We start from the raw sequence: 18,424 nt of genomic DNA on the forward strand, positions 1-18,424 counted from the left end.
CAACGACCTCCGGGGGCTGCCCTTCCGCCTTCTACAACTGAATGAGCCCTTTGTTTCACACAAGAAATTTCAAACATCTGAAGACAACTCTCATCTTTCTTTTCTTGTCTCTCCTGCCAGTTACGTAAACCAAGTCCTTCGCATACTTTATAAGTTGTGCTTCCCGGACACTCATCGTCCGTGTCTCCTTCCCTTGATGAGAATGTTCTCTGAATGTGAGGCTGGGATGGAGGACCCAGCAGTGAAACGTGGGACTGCCGCCTCTCGCGCTCACAGACTGCAGGCTCACGGTGGCCTGCACCACCCTCCTGGTTCTCTCTGACTCTGCGCACGCCAGTCACACCACTGACCTTGAAGAGCTGGGAGTGACCTTGAGAAATAATTTACAAGTGGTATACTTAAGCCTAGATAAAGGGCTTTACCTTTCTCCCTGCTGAGTTCAGTCTCTTGGCTTGAGGCCAGTATTTGTATATGTAATGACACTTGAGTCAGCCCTTTTTTTCAGTTGTCAGCAGTGTTTCAGGATTCAGTTTCCTTGTTCTAAACTATTTACAGCGTCTCCATGACTTAGAACAACAAAAAGAAACTACAAAGACCATTGCCTGGAGGACAAAACATGGAAATGGCAACTGGTGCAGAGCCATGGTCATCCAAAGGTCAGTAAGCAATGGAGAGAGGCCAGCGTGGGGGCACCGGGGCCACGCCGCCAGCCAGAGAAGCGTCTGGGACAGAACCTCACTGAGAGCAGGAGGCCACTCACCTGGGCAGCTACCCACAGGCTGTCACTGACATGCTCAAGCTCGGCTAGAGCCTAACGTGCTTCTGGAGATACAGACTATCAAAAGGGGCTCTGCCAATTCTGTTGTTTGGAATGTGCATGGGCTTTCTTGGAGTAACCAAGATTTTTACCAATAAGTTATTTACGATTAGGGCACAGGAAATTGGCTGTACACTGCAAATGCTAATGATGACTGTAATAATAGTAATTCTAATAACAACAGCAAGTAAAAGTTACTGGGCACATGCGACATGGCTGACTCTGCTAAATGCTTTACGTGCAGTAATTCACTTAATCACTGCAGGGACCTATGTTTCTGTGCTGTTCTCATCCCCATTTTACAGATAAGGAAAACTGAGGCACAGCAAGGTCAGGCAGATGGCCCACAGTGAGGCAGCTACTGAGTGGCAGAGCTAGGACTGGCTCTTGGGGGCCCACAGGCCAGATGCCCAAACAGGTCAATGCCAATAAAAACTGACTTTTTTTTGTACATTTAAGAATGTTTCACCAGAACAAAACTTGGTGCCACTGTACTGCCAAGGCGTTCACCAGAAAGTTACAACTCAAATGAACAGACCACCTCCTCTCCGTTCTGGTTTTGAGTGAGTACCCACACAACGTTTCTCCAGGCTGCATAAGTACCCCCAGATCTCCACGTTTGGAGGAACATCAGGCATCGGAAAGCAGAGGGATCGGTCCAGGGCAGGGGTTAGCAAACTCGCTCTGGATGGGGCCAGACAGTACACATTTCACGCTCTGCCGACATACTCATCTCTGCTGATAGAGTGAGGACGCCGCCACAGAAAATGCATTAAATGAACGGGTGTGGCCGTGTCCCCATAAAACTTTGTTCCCAGAAACCAGTGGCAGCAGTTTTGGCCCTCAGGCTGGAGCTTGAGGACCCATGGTCTGGAGTCAAACAGTAGGGGTAAGGACAGGAAATTGTCACACGCTTCTCTGAAACCTACTGGCCAGATAGCCGTGTCCTCCGCACGCTTCCCGGCATTCCTGAATTCCCCGCTGGGCAGTCCACGAGGCCAGGGGCTTGCCGGCCGACGCCAAGGCGTGGACCTCACGTCCGAGCTCTGCCTTGGGGAGGAAATCCAAGAAGAACAGGTGAAAAGAGGCGCCAACCCCAGGCCAGGGGTCTGTCCAGCCCTAGCATCAAAGGCGCAAGTCCCCTCCAATCTAATCCGAGACACCTGACAACTACAGGAGAAAGAAACACAGTTTTAACATAAAATGGGAGAGTCCCCCAAGAACAGCTACCTCGTGGTGACACTCATGCAATGTCACAGCCAGGAAGGTAGAGGGGCCAGTGCTCTGTCCAGCAAACAAGTGCCAGGGCCGGAAGGCTGATGGTGGAAGCTAACTTCAGGGAACCACACGTCACGACTCATTTATGGGATGTTCACCCACGTGACACCAAGCCACATGCTGTTGAAGGTTGCAACCACTTCTGGTGACACTATGCAGACAAGCAAGGGATCGCTGACAATGTCCAGGTGGAGCCCCTCTGAGGGGAGAGGGCCGGGAGATGGCGAGGGGGATGGCCATTCACAGCGGACTCCGCAAGGGCGCTCCCCAGCCAGCGTCCCTGGGCCTTCACTTCTTACAAATAGCCTTAGTTCTACTTGACATTTAATGAAAACAATTCTCTTTATCTCAAAAAGGACAGGCACACACCTGCTACCTAAGATGACCTGTTTTACTAGTGGTTTCAACTTCAAGTAAGGGCGACTGTGAGGTCCTGTGGTGCCTGGGTTAAACCAGAGTTTCAGGAAGCATAAAGAGTGATCACACTTTACAACATTATTAACAGGAGAATAATTCCAGTGTCAGCTGGCAAAGGTTTTCAATGACTCATGCTGGAGAAAAACACCTTAACCCCTGCCTTCCTGGGGAAAGACCCCCACAGTGGACCTCAGCTCGGCTCACAGCGGCCCCTGCTGGCCACCCTTGCGCCAGCCACAGCCTCTTGATTGCTGGATGTTTGTGCCGAATATTCCAGAATGTACTAACTGGACACAGGCCTTCTAGGGCGTTGTACATACCCCTCATCTGTGGCATTTCTAATCCGTTTTCAAATGCACTTGAGCTTCACATTTTACGGCTGCCCAGGAGACAAAGAGGGAGCTACAGAAAGTCAACTCTTACACCACTGACGCAGAAATTCACAAGGGACTTTGTTTCGGGGCGGCTGAGTTCGGTGGAATTGCACACCCGTTTCTGGCACCCGTCCTTGCCTGTCAATGCAAATCCCGTCAGCTGGATTCAGACCTCTGTGTGCTTGTTTACGAAAGGATCAGAACCGTGAAAGCTACTGAGGGGCAGGTCACGTGGGCTGTGCAAAACCATCGTGTCCTCAAAGGAGAACACCAGCTGAACACACAGGAGTGCCGTCAGGGGTCATGTCACACATCCTGAGGAGTGGGAATGTGGACACGCATTCGAACCGTTCACATCAGTGAGGCTCCAGGAGTTCCGGGGGGGACACAGCTGACGAGAGGCGGGGGGAGCCTTCCCCCCACAAACCCATGGTCTGGTGTTGTTTTGGGACAAAGGCTGATGTGCAAGCTCAGTGAGGCTGAAATAACAAAACGCTGCGGGGAAAAGTGAGTCTCCTCTCACCTGCCTGGCGCTCCGGTCGTTCTCCAGGAGACCTTGCTGAAGCCCCACCAGGTCCAGGAAGAGCGATTTGGCAAAGTGGTCTAAGGCGTAGGCAGCGGCCAGGTACGGAAGCAGGCGCCATTGCTAGAGGGGATAGGACACGTGCATGAACACACCTAAGTGCTGATAAGGAACCCACCGCCTCACGGTGGCCGTGAAGGGCACAGCAGGGAGCCAGGGTAAGGGGAGGGTAGGAAGTCACCGCCCACGTCCCCCAATGAATGTGGAAGGTCCTACAGCCTGCCCGCAGCCACAGAACTCTCGCCCTCACCGGGCCAGTTCTCTCTCCCAACCCCCAACAACCTCACGCAAAGGCACAACTGTCCCACACACAGCTCCCTGCACACACACTTCTCACTGCTGTCTCGTCAAAGTGCTGCCTGGCACAGAGTCTCAGTCTACCTGGGAACCAGGAAAACCAGCCTGCTGTGCCCGGAGTGTGGCACAGAGTGGCTGGTACGTGGTGCTTTGTGAGCCTCTGAGGGATGAAGCAATCATCCCTGAGCCCGATGGGGAAACTGAGGCTCACAGGGAGCCTGAAGTTCCTCAGAGGCAGGGAGCGTGTCCTAGTGACCTGTGCACAGCCACAGTCACATGGATGGAAGGCAGGAGCCTGAGAAGACCCGGGGAACAGTCGCCACCATCATCAGCGTTTGTTGCTGAGTGTTCACTGCCTGACTCTGTGCCAATGTTTCTATGTATGAACGAGTTTAATTCTTACCACCATCTTATGAAGAGGTTATTACCATTCCGATTAACAAATGAGAAAACTAGAGCACAGAGAGGTCCGGTGCCTTGCCCAAGGGCACACAGCCCGCAGGGATGGGGTTAGGAGCCAAGCACTGTGGCCCAAGTGGGCCCTCGTAATCGCTGAGCCACCCCAATGCCCACAGTCAGATGCATGGTGACCTCACAAAGGCCACAGGATTAGTGGTGGCGAGCAATGTGTGCCACACAGCATGAAGCAGGACACTATGCTGTCCCTCATTTATTATTAAAACGGGTTCAAATAGACAGTCACAGAAGTGTTAGAAGAACCAATGGTAAGTCTGTTATAATTCCCGGACATGTTCACTCAGAGTCACCTTTGTGAACCTGGCCTAAGATCTGGGCCAGGTTTAGCTACTGATGTCCCGTGGGAGTCACATCCCTGATCCCGTCGCCCACCCATAAGCCGGGAACACGCCAGCCACCTGGCGTGAGGACTGACCACGTGGTGTGTGAGGAAGGGCTGGCACCGCATAGCACCATGAGTGTTCGTTGGGATAAAATGCACGTCCCCTCTCCAGGTGACAATTGGCTTTTCTGGGTTGCACCGGGCTGCCTCACCTCTGAGGATGAGGGACCCTTCTGCTACTCTAGATGACATCGCAATGAACAGCGCTGCACACTCCTCTTATGTCCTTGGGGTCATTTCAGGATGGGACGATGGGTCACTGACATTGGACGTGCAAGGACTCCGCCAAAGCCCGAGAGCTTTCACAGGTGAGCGGTGAGTGTGCACACCTGTCTCCCCAGAGCCTTGCCACGCGCTCTCGGGCTTCCTTATTTGGGGGAGTCATACAGACTCCTTTTAATGCAAGACCATTTACTGAACGCCCTGGTAACTCCTATCCACCGCTCTGTGAATTGCCTTAAGAGGTTTGGTGAAGTCCCAGGAAACAACAGCAGTCATCTGAAACAGAAGGTTTATCTGCATGCGTAATAGAAAGAAAGTGACATTATACTTGTGAAACCAGACCTGCATTTGGTACTCGAGGACTGGTATTTCCTCCTCATCTGTTGGTCCAAACTGACGCCGGGAGGCCGAGAAGCGGAGCGCGATGGACACGGCCAGCTTCAGGTTAACAATGGACATGGCCACGATGACCACCCGGCCGGCGGACAGGCTGCCCAGGGACGCTCCGAAGCGCTGCCTGCTGTCCTGCGGGAGAAAAGCAACGAGGCACATCAGCAGGAGGACGTCAGGCCACCTCCAGGAAGAGGCACAAAGATGGAGGGGCACCTGTTCCTACTTTCATCTGTGCAAAGTGCCCACCCACGAGGCGCCGCCCCCAGGGCACCCCCAGACACAGAGCTCCAGGTGCAGGGAGCCCCGGCTGGGCTGCAGGGGGTGCAGGTGTCATTAGTGAATTGTGGTGGGATGGGGTGGGGAGGCACTGGAGTGTGGGGGGGTGCTCAGCTCCACGGGGAGGGGGCTGCAGCGGAGGGAGTAGTGCTATGCAAGGGCTCGGTGTCTGGGGGGTGCAAGCTGCCCACCAGGAGGTTTGGAAGCCCTGCTGTCCCCCTCACTGCGCTCAGACAGCCTGTGTGACAGCCTGCAGGGGGGTGGGGGGTGGGAGGGATAACCCCAGGCCGAGATTGTATTGCTGGCATCAACGTTTTGTTTTATAAATGCCTCCCTGTGACCCTCAGCCCCCAGAATCCCTCTCCCCCCAACAAGGCAACCATTTGAAGGGGTGTGAGGCCCATTTGTGTTCCTTTAAAATAGACAATCCCTCTGTGGGCATCTAGTTTCAATCTTTGGTCATAAATCTCGGTGTACTAGCGCCGTGTTCCTCAGGCCCGTGGCGGTGTGTGTTTAATCCAGGGCTTTCCTGAATCGTCCCATCACCCTGCCCTCCCCACCTCTTGCGGCTTCTCCTGGGTTCACGTCTCTTATTATTTGGGCTTTCCTTCCAAAATTGCATCCCCTGCGGTATTTGTGTGGCAGCCTTCCCAAACTGGGCATGCTGGGCAATGTTTGTTACGTTCTCACGTGCGGATGCCAGTCTAGTTGGATTTAAAAGCGTACATTTAAATCATCCTCCTCTGTGGGAGAAAACATCTTATGTCTACTTGCATTTGGTGTCAGGCTGGAGAAGTCTGAGGGAAAGTGAGTTTTATTGCATTGGTGTCAGGTCCACACCCTCTCCCTGGAAGGTTTCGGGGTTCTCTCTTTGAAATTCTTAAGTTTCTGAGCCGTGTATCTGGGGTGTGCATGCCCCTGCCTTCTCCTCTTGGGCTCTCCATGGCTCCCTCCAATCACGTTTCCTTCTTTCTTCTTGGCATTTATCGTCATCACTTCTCCAAACTTTCTCTTCATGGTCTTTCATCCTTTCCTGCTGCCCCTTCCTAGGATTTCCCAGCCTCCAATTCATTCTCCCACTCTATTCATCCCATTGCATTCCTTCTTTCAATTATTCATTTTCCTATTAACTTTATCTCCGTGTATAAATGACTTCTGGTTTCACAGTCTGTTGCTCTCCTTATCTCTCAGCGCACTTGTCACGCTGTCTCAGCTCCAATCAGCTGAGGCCTGCCGTCCGGGCACAGTTCTTGGAAGCATATAGGCTCCCGGGACACAGCCATCCTGGCTGTGAGCTCCGGACTCACTCAGGAGGGCAATCAGCTTCTACAAGGTGGGACACGACTACAGAGGGCCCAGGGCCACACCACTGTGTGTCTACCACTCAATGGGTTTAAGGGGGCAATGAGCCCTGGACACCAAGAACCCTGTCAGCCTGATTTGTGGATGGCCCAGCACGTAACCTTTCACCTTTAAATCCACCGTGGGGAATAGCACTGGTGGAGGGGGCCTCCCTAACTAACCCCATGGGGCTGGCGGGGGCGGTGCAGGGGTGTGGAGGCCCGCAGGCAGCTGTGGGTCAGCACGTCATCATGCCTGGGCCCTGGGGTGGGGCTGACCCAAGTGGCCCCTTCCTCGGTGGTGGCACTGGAACCCAAACCTAGAGAGGTCTGCCCCAGCCAACGGGCTCCTGTGGCAGACCTCCTCCTCGTGGTTACAGGGGCTCTCCTATGGAGACACCATACCTTGAAGGGGGTGACGTAGGTGCCCTCAGGGGTGACGTCCCCGGTCCGGTTCAGGAGGTCTTGGCGAGGAATCCTAACCTTGTGGAACATGGAGAACCTGGGGGGTACATGGGACCTCGGGTTATACCAGTCTGGAGCCGGCCTTATCCCCTCTGCCTCCCGAAACCCCATCGAGTGAAAGCAAAGGACAGCTTACAAGGTGCCCAAATCCCCAAAGATCAAGAAAACAGGAGAGAAAACAAACACCGGCAAACAGGAAATTTCATCAATTTTTTTCTATCCGAAAAAGTAGGTTAAAAAGAAAGTAGGTATGTGTGGTGGGTTTCCATGTGAAACAAAACAGCCACCTATGGGTCATTCGGAGGCGGGGTCCTAGGGGCACTTAGATGTCAGCCTCCTCAGTGAGCTCCAAGAACCAACGCCATACCGCAGGCCATCGAGAAAGTTACTCAACAGAAAAGACAGCAGCTATTTGTTATAAAGATTAGACTCCCTGGTTCTCACGCTTCAATCACCGGAATCTACACCCTGATGATGGAGAACAGGCTCATATATTAGTGATGGAAGGCATTGTTACAGAGGTCAGGCCAGGAAAGGCTACTTCACAACAGTCTGGGGACAAGGTCACGCAAGTACTGGAGGTCACATAAACTGTGCCAAAAACCCAAACCATCTTAAAGAATCAAGTTCCTATGTCACGTACCTGATGCAAAGAGCACTTCCCTTGTCACACGGACGATCGTCCTTCAGCTCCCACCCCTTCTTGTCTGACTTACTGCAACAACCTCCCCTTAGCTCTTTCCAGAACCCACCCCTCCGGCCTGTCCTGCCCTCGGGAATGGTCCTGCCCTGCATGAGACGGGTCCAGTCTGCCACCTGAGAATCTTAGCCCTGTGAAAACATGGTAAGCCCTGGGAGGGACCCTGCCCACTGCCCCCCCAGCTGGCCTCCTTGCAGCCGGTGGCTGGGTCATGTCTGCTTGTGGCCCTCACACTGGCCAGGCTCTCTCCTGACGCCACCTCCTCCAGGAGGCCTGCCAGGATTCTCCACCCAGCCTGTGTGGGGACTGGTGAGGCCAGAGTACCATTAGAGGGCTGTGCCATTCCGCAGCGAACACCTACTGTCCATGTCCTCACTGAGCCACCCACTTCTCTTTGGCAGCTTCCAGGGTCTCCATCACCCCTTTATAATGGGTCAACAAGTGCCGTGGAATGAATCAACAGTGGCAAAACGGTCCGGGGACAGTGCGGTCCGGGAACAGTCTTGGGGGAAAGACAAGTGGCACCTTCCAGCTTCCCCAGGGAAGAGCAGAGACCTGGGCTGGGCACAGGGCGGGTTGGAAGAGCCCCCGCCTAAATTCCTTAGGAAGCTTCTAGGAGATTTGCAGATGGGGAACAGGTGTCCAGGCAAGAGGCCAACCTCTGTGAGTCGCCCTCCCACCTGTGAAATGACCAGCTCTCGGCAGGCTCCAGCCTCGCGCACTCGGGCCCTGTCTCGGGGTGAGCTGTAAGCTCAAGGTTCATGGGGTGGTGCTGACTGGCTGCGTGGAGACCGCAGGGCCCGGGAAGGCCCACCAGGACGATGCCCTGGTGGTTACTTGTAAACTCAAAGCTCCCTTTTTAAGGAATGGAAAACTATCACCTTTCTTGACACAGAGATACAACATGTCTGAATATATTTATACTTGCAGAAGGATTGGCTTGAGTTTACTGAAAGCAAAATTTCATATCTTCTCTATTGTAATAACTAGGTATGGTGCCAGATGGGTCCTAGACTTATCAGGGCGATTGCTTCGTAAGGTGTATAGCTGTCTAATCACTATGCCGTACACCTGATACTTACACAGTATTGTATGTCGACTGTCACTGGAAAATAATTTGAAAAGGCTTTTTTTTACATATTCTCTTTTGAGTACTGGTATGCCACAATAGCTGTTCCAGAAACAGTCAGATGGTGGTCAGACTGGTGGGCCAGGCTGCAAGCCAGAATTCCAGTGTTCCCAGAGGGCTCTGGGGTGTGCGTGTGTGTGTGAGACAGTTGGTATGTGTGACATGGGTGTGTGTGACATGTGGTGTGACATGTGGTGTGTGTGACACGGGGAGCGTGTGTGTGGCAGGCCTGGCCCCCAGGTGCTGCACACACCCTTCCACCCTGGGCCTCCTGCTCCATGTTCTAGCAATTTCCTTCCTCCTTGGGGCCGCCCACCACCACCCAGCCTCACCTGGGGCCAAGCACATCTAGTGCCTCGCAGGACTTCCTTCCATCCACTTTCAAGATGGATTCCCAGGGCCTGAGCGCCCGGCCTCACCTCAAAGCAAATATGTGAGAATGCCCTGCACATAAAGGTTCAGAGGCCAAAATCTCACCCAAGAGGGTCTTTGTTATTTTGCTTTCAGAGTATTTAGCTAAAACTAACCCTCACAATTTATGTTTGCCTCTGATTCCTAGAGTCATCCGAGACACTTGGAAATTCTTGTAAAGTGACAAAATCTAACCTACATTTTCAAGATAAGTGACCTCGGTCCAAAAAATTACTCAATTACAATGGATACTCAAATCTGACAGCACTGCCCGCAAGAGCAAAAGGCCACCAGGAGGTCGGGTCCTCGAACCCCGTGCGCCCTCTGCTGGGCATGTGCGCCCGGGCCCGGGAAAGGGTTTCCCAGGAGCAGGGAAAAGGGCGCTGCTGAGTCACACGTGGCTCACGCCCCAGCCCCAGCCCGTGAGCCCAGGGACCGAGTATGGCTGCTTCCAATGTCCCCTCGGCCTGACACTGAGCAGTTGCACGGGGCACGGTCACTTCAGTTCGGTGGAGCTGCTCTGAAACTCCTTCACGGGGTGGTCACCACGCTGGCCCTCGGTCATGCTAGAGGTGACTGGCGTTGTGAGTCTGAGGAGAGCCTGGGCCACACCAGCAGGACGCATTTATCGTTGGTGCTATACTTAATGCTCCCCGGGGCAGCACCTCAGAAGGGGCAGTGCTCTGTCTCTGGAAGTATTTAGGGGGAACCAAGTGCAGGGGTTTCCGAGGCTGTCCCAAAGCAATGTTAAAGATTCTGATTGGAGAAACCAAGTGAACAGTGACGAGAGGTGCCATCCACTGGATGTGACCTGGTAGCATTTAATTGCAGCTGGAGGGTAAGTTACCCCCACCAGTTGCTGGAGGATACAGCTGACCAGATACAGCTGACCAGGTCATACACTCAGACCCTTCCACAGATGGAGTCACGACACCCGTACTTTCCGAGCCCAAAGTGGAACGCACGGACCTCACGAAAGGACTCCTTTTCCAAGTGCAGAAAGAGACAGTCCCCACCTCACCCACTTCCTGCACCGCCCTCCTTGATGCCCCCTCCCCCAGGCCAGTGCAATCTTGGCAAACAGACTGAATTGCATCACTGCCTCGCTGAGAGCTGAGGACAAAGGGCCAGGATGGTGAAACTTCACCTCGTGCCACACGGCCTGTCCAGGCCAGGGGCCCCCCACGCACCCACACAAAGTAATGGTTTAAGGAACTGATGGCCCCCATTAGACTCCAACATCAGTTAACAGGCTCTTGGTACAGGTCAGTGAGGGAGGCGCACAGAATGCTGAGACAGTACTAATTGGAAGGGTTCTGTGTGTGTTTGATTTTGCTTTTTAACAATTTTCTTCTGTTTTCTCCTCAAACTAACACTGCGTAAAAATCAATGGTTCCCCCGCCCTCTGGCACAGTCTGTTTTAAGGGTCCAAGCAGAGACTTGAGACACTCCCCACGCTCTACCCCAAGATCAGCGTGGACCCATCACACTTTACCTGGCTCCATAGGCAGGTGTGGGGACAGCACTGAAGGCCTGGTGACATCACAGGCTCGAGCGGATATGGGGTAGGAACCTGAGCCCTGACAAGGAGCCTTGAGGATGGACCCCGGGGACAGCCATCATGACCATGAAGCTCGGTGTACTTACCCATTGTCCAGACCGTTCTGTCCAAGCTTCTGCCCTATGTCGCCCACCATCACCCCGGGCATGGGAAGGAGGGTCTTTGGGTCCCGAATCTGTACAAACCACAGAAAACAACAGATGACAACTGTGCCAAGCACACAAAACTCAAATGGATTGGTGCCAATCCCAGTGATAGAGCCTCAGGCTCCCTCCAAGTAGCTGCAGGGGGTAAACCGTGTCCTCCAAACATGTGGCCTCACTTGGAAATGGGGTCTTTGCAGATGTGACTGAGTGAAGGATCTCAGGATGAGATCATCCTAAATTACTCAGGCGGGCCCCAAATCCAGTGACAAGAGTCCCAGAAGAGTCAGAGAAAACAGAACGCGGAGAGAGGAGAAGCCAAGTGAAGACGGTGGCAGAGACTGGCATCATGGGGCTGCATTCCAGGAACTCTGGCAGGGACCTGAGGCTGGAGGGGCAGGAAGGACCTTCCCTGAGCCTGGGGGTGGGAGCAAGAGGCCCCACCCACACCTGGATTTGGACTTCTGGCCTCCGGACTGTGGGAGAGTCACTTCTGGTGTTCTAAGCCCCGGTCTGCCCTGCTTTGTTTTGTTACTGTGTTTCCCCCAAAATAAGACCTCGCCAGACCATCAGCTCTAATGCATCTTTTGGAGCAAAAATTCTTATAAGACCCGGTCTTATTTTATTATAACATAAGACCGGGTATAAGACCGGGTCTTATATTAATTTTTGCTCCAAAAGACGCATTAGAGCTGATAGTCCGCCTAGGTCTTATTTTGGGGGAAACACAGTAGGCAGCACTGGAAAACTACTCCAGGAACCGGCTAGCACACGCTGCCTGGAGGACTTTAGGAATGAAATACCGGGGCTTTCGGTACAGGACTTTCTGCTGGTTTTAATACAATGACGAAATGGCTGTGTACATATTGCGGTGGGAGAAACAGCCTAAGATTATTTTTGTAAATCTCTGCTTCCCCAAATGAGTTTCCAATAAATAGACTTACCTTAAAAAGTACAGCTATAGTTAGCACATAGCTCCTCATTATGTGAGCTCTATGCTAAGGAAGGATATGGAGTTTTAGTTTAGAAAAGCTTCAAAGTAGCGATTCCCAACCAGGTGTCACTCCATCACCATCCCCTCCCTTCCAGGGGACGTGTCAGTGTCTAAGGCATTCTGGTGGTCATAAATGGGGGGGGGGGGACCACAGGGGAGGCCAGGGGTGCTGCTTCACATCCTACAGATCCCGGATGGCCCACAGCAAGAGAATTATCCAGCCCAAATGTTAAGAGATGAGAAACTCTGCCTTAAAGAAATACTGAATTTGTACTGTTTGGGATTTAGCTATTTGCATGCATTGCTCATTTTTATTTATTTCATCTAACCTAATTAAACTTTATAATAATGATATTTAAAATAAAATAACAGACTAAAGCCCAAATGTAGATCATCTTTCCCTGTTTCTGAAGTGTTTTAGTAAAGCTCAGGAAAGATTCAGATACAAACTTTTTATAACCTTGGAAATAAAAAAAATAGTTGGGAAAAATAGTGATGAGGTGAAAAAGAAACATTACAAATGTTGGTGATTTTCAAGTGATCAAACAGAAAAACACTAACGCAAGTTTTCGGTTCATCTAGAAATAAATGATAACAGTCATTACAAACATCGTATTAACCTCGCGAATCAAGGAATGGACTCTGATTAAAGTCAAAAGCAGAATTAATGTTATAGTAATTATCTCCAAAATATTTAACTGTATCAATTTACATATAAGATTTTCCACAATATTTGGTGACTGCCAACCTGATATGATACAAACAAAAAGTCCCTCTAGCTTATCAGCTAACAATCTATAACATACATCACAATTCTAATTAAATAGCTTTGCAATTACTTGTCTCAGCCTTTCTTTCTCAGTGAATGGCAAACTCCATGAGGACAGGGAACCATGGTGCCCTGAGCCTCTGCTGGATACTCACTGAGCACACAGCGAGGATCTGCTGGATGGAGGAATGACAAAACACATCTGAGTATTTGAAGCATAACTTTTAACGAGTTTTAAACACTGTGCTTCTATAGCCTAAGATACAGAAACACTGAGAGAAGCCGAATTCTAGTCCCGTTCTTTCAGAAGCTCACTTCGGGCACAAACCTGTACTCAAGAAAGAAACGAATGGTAATGAAAAATATATCTGGTCTGCAGTAGTTCACATGTAAATTGAAAAATAAGGACAGAGCAACAAAGAAAAATGCATCAACAGGACTTCATCAAAATACAAATCTCTGTGCATCAATGGACACTATCAAGAAAATGAAAAGACCACTACAGAATAGAAGAAAATATGTGCAAACCATCTATCTGAAAAGGGTTTAGTATTCAGAAATCTACAGCACCGTCATAGCTCAACAATAAAAACCACAAACAACCCCATTAAGAAATGGAGAGACTGAATGTACAGACAACGGCCAGACCTCATATAAAACAGAGCCGCAGCCACCTTACGTCAGCCCGCCGTCTCCAGTGACAATCGAGGAGGCTGAACAATAACTTCTGTGACAATCGGCCAGGATTTGATCAACAACTGACAGCTTCCCTAACTTCTGTCCCCACTTCCCACTCAGGACCAACCCGAGACAGCCACACCTGCTCCCCGAGCCTGTCACCTGGGACGCCCCCTTCTAGAAGCCCCCCAGCCTCCCCCAGGCCCCATCAGGACACCCGAGCCCCCTTTTCTCCACCAGGAAGCTCTCCCACCCCTCTGCCTGCCTTGGGGTCTCAGCCAAAGGCAATCCATGGTGGCCGACCCCGCTAGGGCGGGTTCTGAGTAAACAGCCTTTGCCTTCTCATGTGTGTGATGGGGGGGGGGGGGGAGTCTTTGCTTTTTTCCACAGGGCAAAGGACTTGAATAGACATTTCTCCAAAGAAGATATACAAATGGCCAACTAGTACATGATAAGATACTCAACATCACCGGTCATTAAGAAAATACAAATCAAAACCACAAGATACTACTTCACGTCTACTAGGGTGATTATTAAAAAATAAATAACAAGTGTTGGTGAGGATGTGAAGAATGTGGAACCTTCATACATTGCTGGTGGGAATATAAAATGGTGGGAACCGGGAAAGTCGTGCAGTTCCTCAAAAAGTTATACACAGAATTACTGAATGACCCAGCAATTCTACTCCTGGGTGTATCCCCAAAAGAACTGAAAACAGGTGCTCAAACAGACACCTGTTCATGAATGTTCATAGCGACATTATTCACAAGAGCCAAAAGATGAAAATAACCCACCTGTCCATCAATGGATAAATGGACACACAAACTGTAGCCTACCCATAAAATGGATTATTCAGCCTTAAAAAGGAAGGAAATTCCGGCACAAGCTACAACTTAGCTGAACTTCAAACATATGATTAGTGAAAAAAGCCAGACACCAAAGGCCACATAGCGTATGATTCCTCTTACATGAAAGGGCCCAAACTGGGACATCCAGAGACAGGAAGTAGAAGAGCGCTGCCAGGGCTGGGGAGGGGACGTGGGACTGGCCGCTGAATGGGGAGGGTATTCTGGAGATGGAACGTTTTGCAGCTGGAGAGGTGGTGCTTACAGAACATTGTGAGGGCACTAACTGCCACCGAATCGTTCACTTTAAAATGGGGAATTGTATGTTATATGAATTACACCTGAATTAAAAAAAAAAAAACCACACATGATGGTTTCCTTTTTCCATGACAGCCCCTCCCCTCCCACACCAGAAAAGTCTTAAAGAACAAAAATCCCAGAATGGGGCAGGGTGGGGGAAGTGGGGCTTCATTCGGGATTCAGTCAGTCCAGATAGAAAGGTCCACATAGAACAGGCTTCTGGAAGCTCCAGGTGTGGAGGCTGCAGCAGCCCTGGGCAGTTGGGAAACGGGCCCCACTGGGGAGGAAAGCCCTGCCTGGCCATCAGTCCCAAGCGCCACTCCCTTGGGCAGCGAGCTTCCTGTTTGTGACCCAGGCACAAGCTCCAGAGGCCCCCCGAGCCGGACCTCACATCAGAACTCCGGGTGGTCACCCCAGACCTGCTCAGTCGGGAGTCCTGGGAGGGTGGGCCCGGCAATCCAGATTTGTGCTGAGTGTCTGAGACAATGCTGATGTGGCCGCCTGGAGGAGACAGCCCTCCACCCGATGCCCTGCGGCCCGGGGCCCAGGGCTTCTCAACGTCGGCACCCCTGATATTTGGGGCTGGACAATTCTTTCTTGGGGGGCAGGTGGGGCAGACCTGTGCAGCCGAGGATGGTCAGCCGTGTCCTTGGTCTCGCTCGAATCACGAGATGCTAGAAGTACGCCCCTGCCCACAGTTGTGAGGAAAATGTCTCCAGACACTGCCAAATGTCCCCTGGAGCAAAACCTGCCTCCTCCCCTGTAACACAGCACACAGGGCAGCCTACCTGGACGACAAAGGAATGCAGGCCATGGCACTGGCCCCCCGGCGTGTACAGCTGGGCAAACACCACGGCGTGAGTAGCGGTCTTGCCCATGTTGCCAACCAAGAATTTGGCGGCTTCAAAATCAGGGGAATGTATGATGAATTCCTGCACAAGGAAAAAATCATAATCAGCAACTGAAACACACGAAGAATTTCTCTTCCTTTTTGATATTCATCGCTCATAAATCTTTGAGGTGACAGTGAGAACTGACTGAACGTTTTCTCCCCTGTAAGCCACCGGTGGCCCTATTTTTGAACACTGCACATTCCTGGCTCTCAGGACCTAAAGCAGAACCTTCCTATGGAAAATGATGACCAACATGTGAAACAATAAAACACATGCAGAATCTTCTGGAAGCTGGCCAATCCCCAGCTCATGTTATCTTCTCAGCAAGGCCTTCCCTGACCACCTCCTGTAAGTGGAGTTCCCTCCAAGCCCGTTTTATCCCTGCCTCATTGACTCTAAGTAATAAAATTTCCGGGTGGGATAGGTTTTGCCTCTGAAAGCCTTCATCTCCTGAGCACCCACTTTTCAGCACGATGGACCTCAGTGTGCACTTTACAAGCTCACGAGTATACAGACAGATCCCGTGGCCTCATTACTTTTTTTGCTCATGACAACACCATGTTTTCTGTGCTCGGAGCCCAGAGGGAGATGGGAAGGGCCCGCCTACCTCAGTGGTGGGGTCGTAGTGAGCGGTGGTCCGGATGGCCTTGGTGTTGCTCCCATGACTCACTTCAGTCAGAGCAAAACATCCAAAAATCTAATACGGAAGCACAAAACGATGTTAGGCAGGAAAGGCTCTTTCTCACATTCCTGGAGGGACCCTGCCACTACCTGTCCTGCAAGCGCTTTACCCATGGATGAAAGCCCCATCTCTCCTTTACCCATCTAATCATCACTGTGCTTTGCTGGGTGCCACACCTCCCAGCCCGTGACAACAGCAGGTCAGACGGGCTGCCAACGGCCTAAGTCACCATGGTGGCTGCAACTGCTCCCAGGTAGTAGAAGAAAACGGAAGGCTTTAGCTTAGCTTTGATAAGAGAGAGCTAAAGTCATATAATACTAGGAATCCAGCAGACCCACGTTTGGAAAGAACAGCATTAGCTACTTGGTGAGGAGACTAAGAACACCATCGAATAACGTAACCCCTCCCCCGAGGCCCACCCAGCTGCAGTCTGCCCTTCCCACAAGTCTCTAAGGAGAATGGGTGAGAAATCGTGAGCTCGTAGCTCACCACGAGCCTAAACTTACCTCCATATTGAAGACCTTGGGAATATATTTGAAGTGTCTTTCAGAACCAGAGCTGTAAATGGTTGATCCAAAAGTCTGAAAATGTAACATCATCACATGAACAAGTGCACGTGAAAAAGGACCGCTGTCCTGCGACGTCACACGTGACGTGCACATTACCACCCGCCCCTGGCTCTGCACACTACAGCATTTCACAGACAGAGAGGGCAGCCCTGAGAGGCGCACAGCAAGAACGTCCAAGGCCCAGGGACATGGCTGTCCTGAGCTCACGGGAGTGGGGGGACCTGGGTCCCCGTCCCAAGCCGTTTATGTAAGTTCAACAGACTCACCTCAGACATTAGGCGCCTGAAAGACCCCTGAGGGTCTGCAAAGAGCATGGGGGACAGGAGAGAAGGGACGGGGGGTGCATGGAGGCGAGGTGAGCCCACTTTTCCATCAGACAAGGGACAGACCAGGCGTGTGGCTAAGGGGAAGCCACCTTCTCCAAGTTCACCCCCACCACATGTTAGAGACGAAAGGAGACACGGGCCTCGGCTCCGTTTCTGCTCTTCTGTGTTTCTTTTTCTTTCTTTCTTTCTTTTTTAATGAGTATAAAGCAAAACAGTCCCAAAGCTTCCCTTCTTATGGGGACTTCTTAAGTCCATAGCACTGTATTTATTGAGGACTTAGGTGTACAAATTTGCCTACACAGGTGAAAAAACCTGGCCTTTCACTAAAAACCACGGGCTCTGCCCACACATTCTAATCGCTGCTTTTGATTCTCTTGAAACAAACTTTTTCCCAAACGCATAAATACCCAGAAAACTTTAAAAGCAAGCAAACACTAACAAACACCAAACCACCGCGGCAAGTGTCCCAAGCCCACCTGCCGCGTGTATTTTACGTAAAGGAGTTCGTGCCATCTCCGTGTCCTTGCCCCCGCCTGGCCCCCCCTCACAGAGCAACCTGGCGCGTCCCAGGGAGCAAAAGCCGACGCCTCTCCTCTCCTCTCCTGTGCCGCCTCCTTACCAGCATGTGGAGAAGGACCTTGGTGGCCAGGGACCAGTCGTACGTGCCCAGACAGGTCACCAGCCCCAGGACTTTGAGAGGGCTCCCCAGCATGTCGTCCACACGGAGGAAGTCATACTCGAAGATCCGCTTGCAGCGCAGGAAGTTCAGCTCACGGTACCTCTCTATGGAGACATCGCCTCCACGCTGCTGTGCAAAGAGGGGGTCGTTCTCCAAAGTCGAGAAGAGGGTCTTCTGGAAATGCAGGAGACAGGGGATGGCCGATTTGGAGGCAAAGGACAGAACCTTGCTACACTCTTACTTATTCGAGTTTTCTCAAGGCTGCTGGCGACATCAAACACACAGTCTAACCCAGAAATACAGGGACAGAGATGAAAGTCCTTTTGAAAGCGGGGGTGGGGGGGCCTGAGGCCCAGGAAGCTGAAACAGTCTGTGCTCATTCCTGGATTCCTCGGCAATTCCCAGAGGCTCTGCCTTCCTGGGG

At 51.5% G+C, this 18,424-nt stretch overlaps 1 protein-coding gene across 2 annotated transcripts in view; it reads right to left on the reverse strand.

The window, feature by feature from the left end:
- The window catches only part of ACOX3 (acyl-CoA oxidase 3, pristanoyl), a 38,630-nt gene that overhangs the window by 18,271 nt on the left and 1,935 nt on the right, over positions 1–18,424 (reverse strand). For both annotated transcript variants that reach the window (XM_081062042.1, XM_081062043.1), the window contains 9 exons: positions 17,941–18,174; positions 16,933–17,007; positions 16,352–16,441; positions 15,640–15,783; positions 11,209–11,297; positions 7,262–7,358; positions 5,190–5,372; positions 3,410–3,532; positions 1,747–1,867 (listed from right to left, as the gene is read on the reverse strand). In XM_081062042.1, the coding sequence (XP_080918168.1) occupies positions 1,747–1,867; positions 3,410–3,532; positions 5,190–5,372; positions 7,262–7,358; positions 11,209–11,297; positions 15,640–15,783; positions 16,352–16,441; positions 16,933–17,007; positions 17,941–18,174 (1,156 nt within the window). The remainder of the gene's footprint in view (positions 1–1,746; positions 1,868–3,409; positions 3,533–5,189; positions 5,373–7,261; positions 7,359–11,208; positions 11,298–15,639; positions 15,784–16,351; positions 16,442–16,932; positions 17,008–17,940; positions 18,175–18,424) is intronic.

Source organism: Rhinolophus hipposideros (assembly GCF_964194185.1).
Source record: "Rhinolophus hipposideros genome assembly, chromosome: 1".
Lineage (NCBI taxonomy): Eukaryota > Metazoa > Chordata > Mammalia > Chiroptera > Rhinolophidae > Rhinolophus > Rhinolophus hipposideros.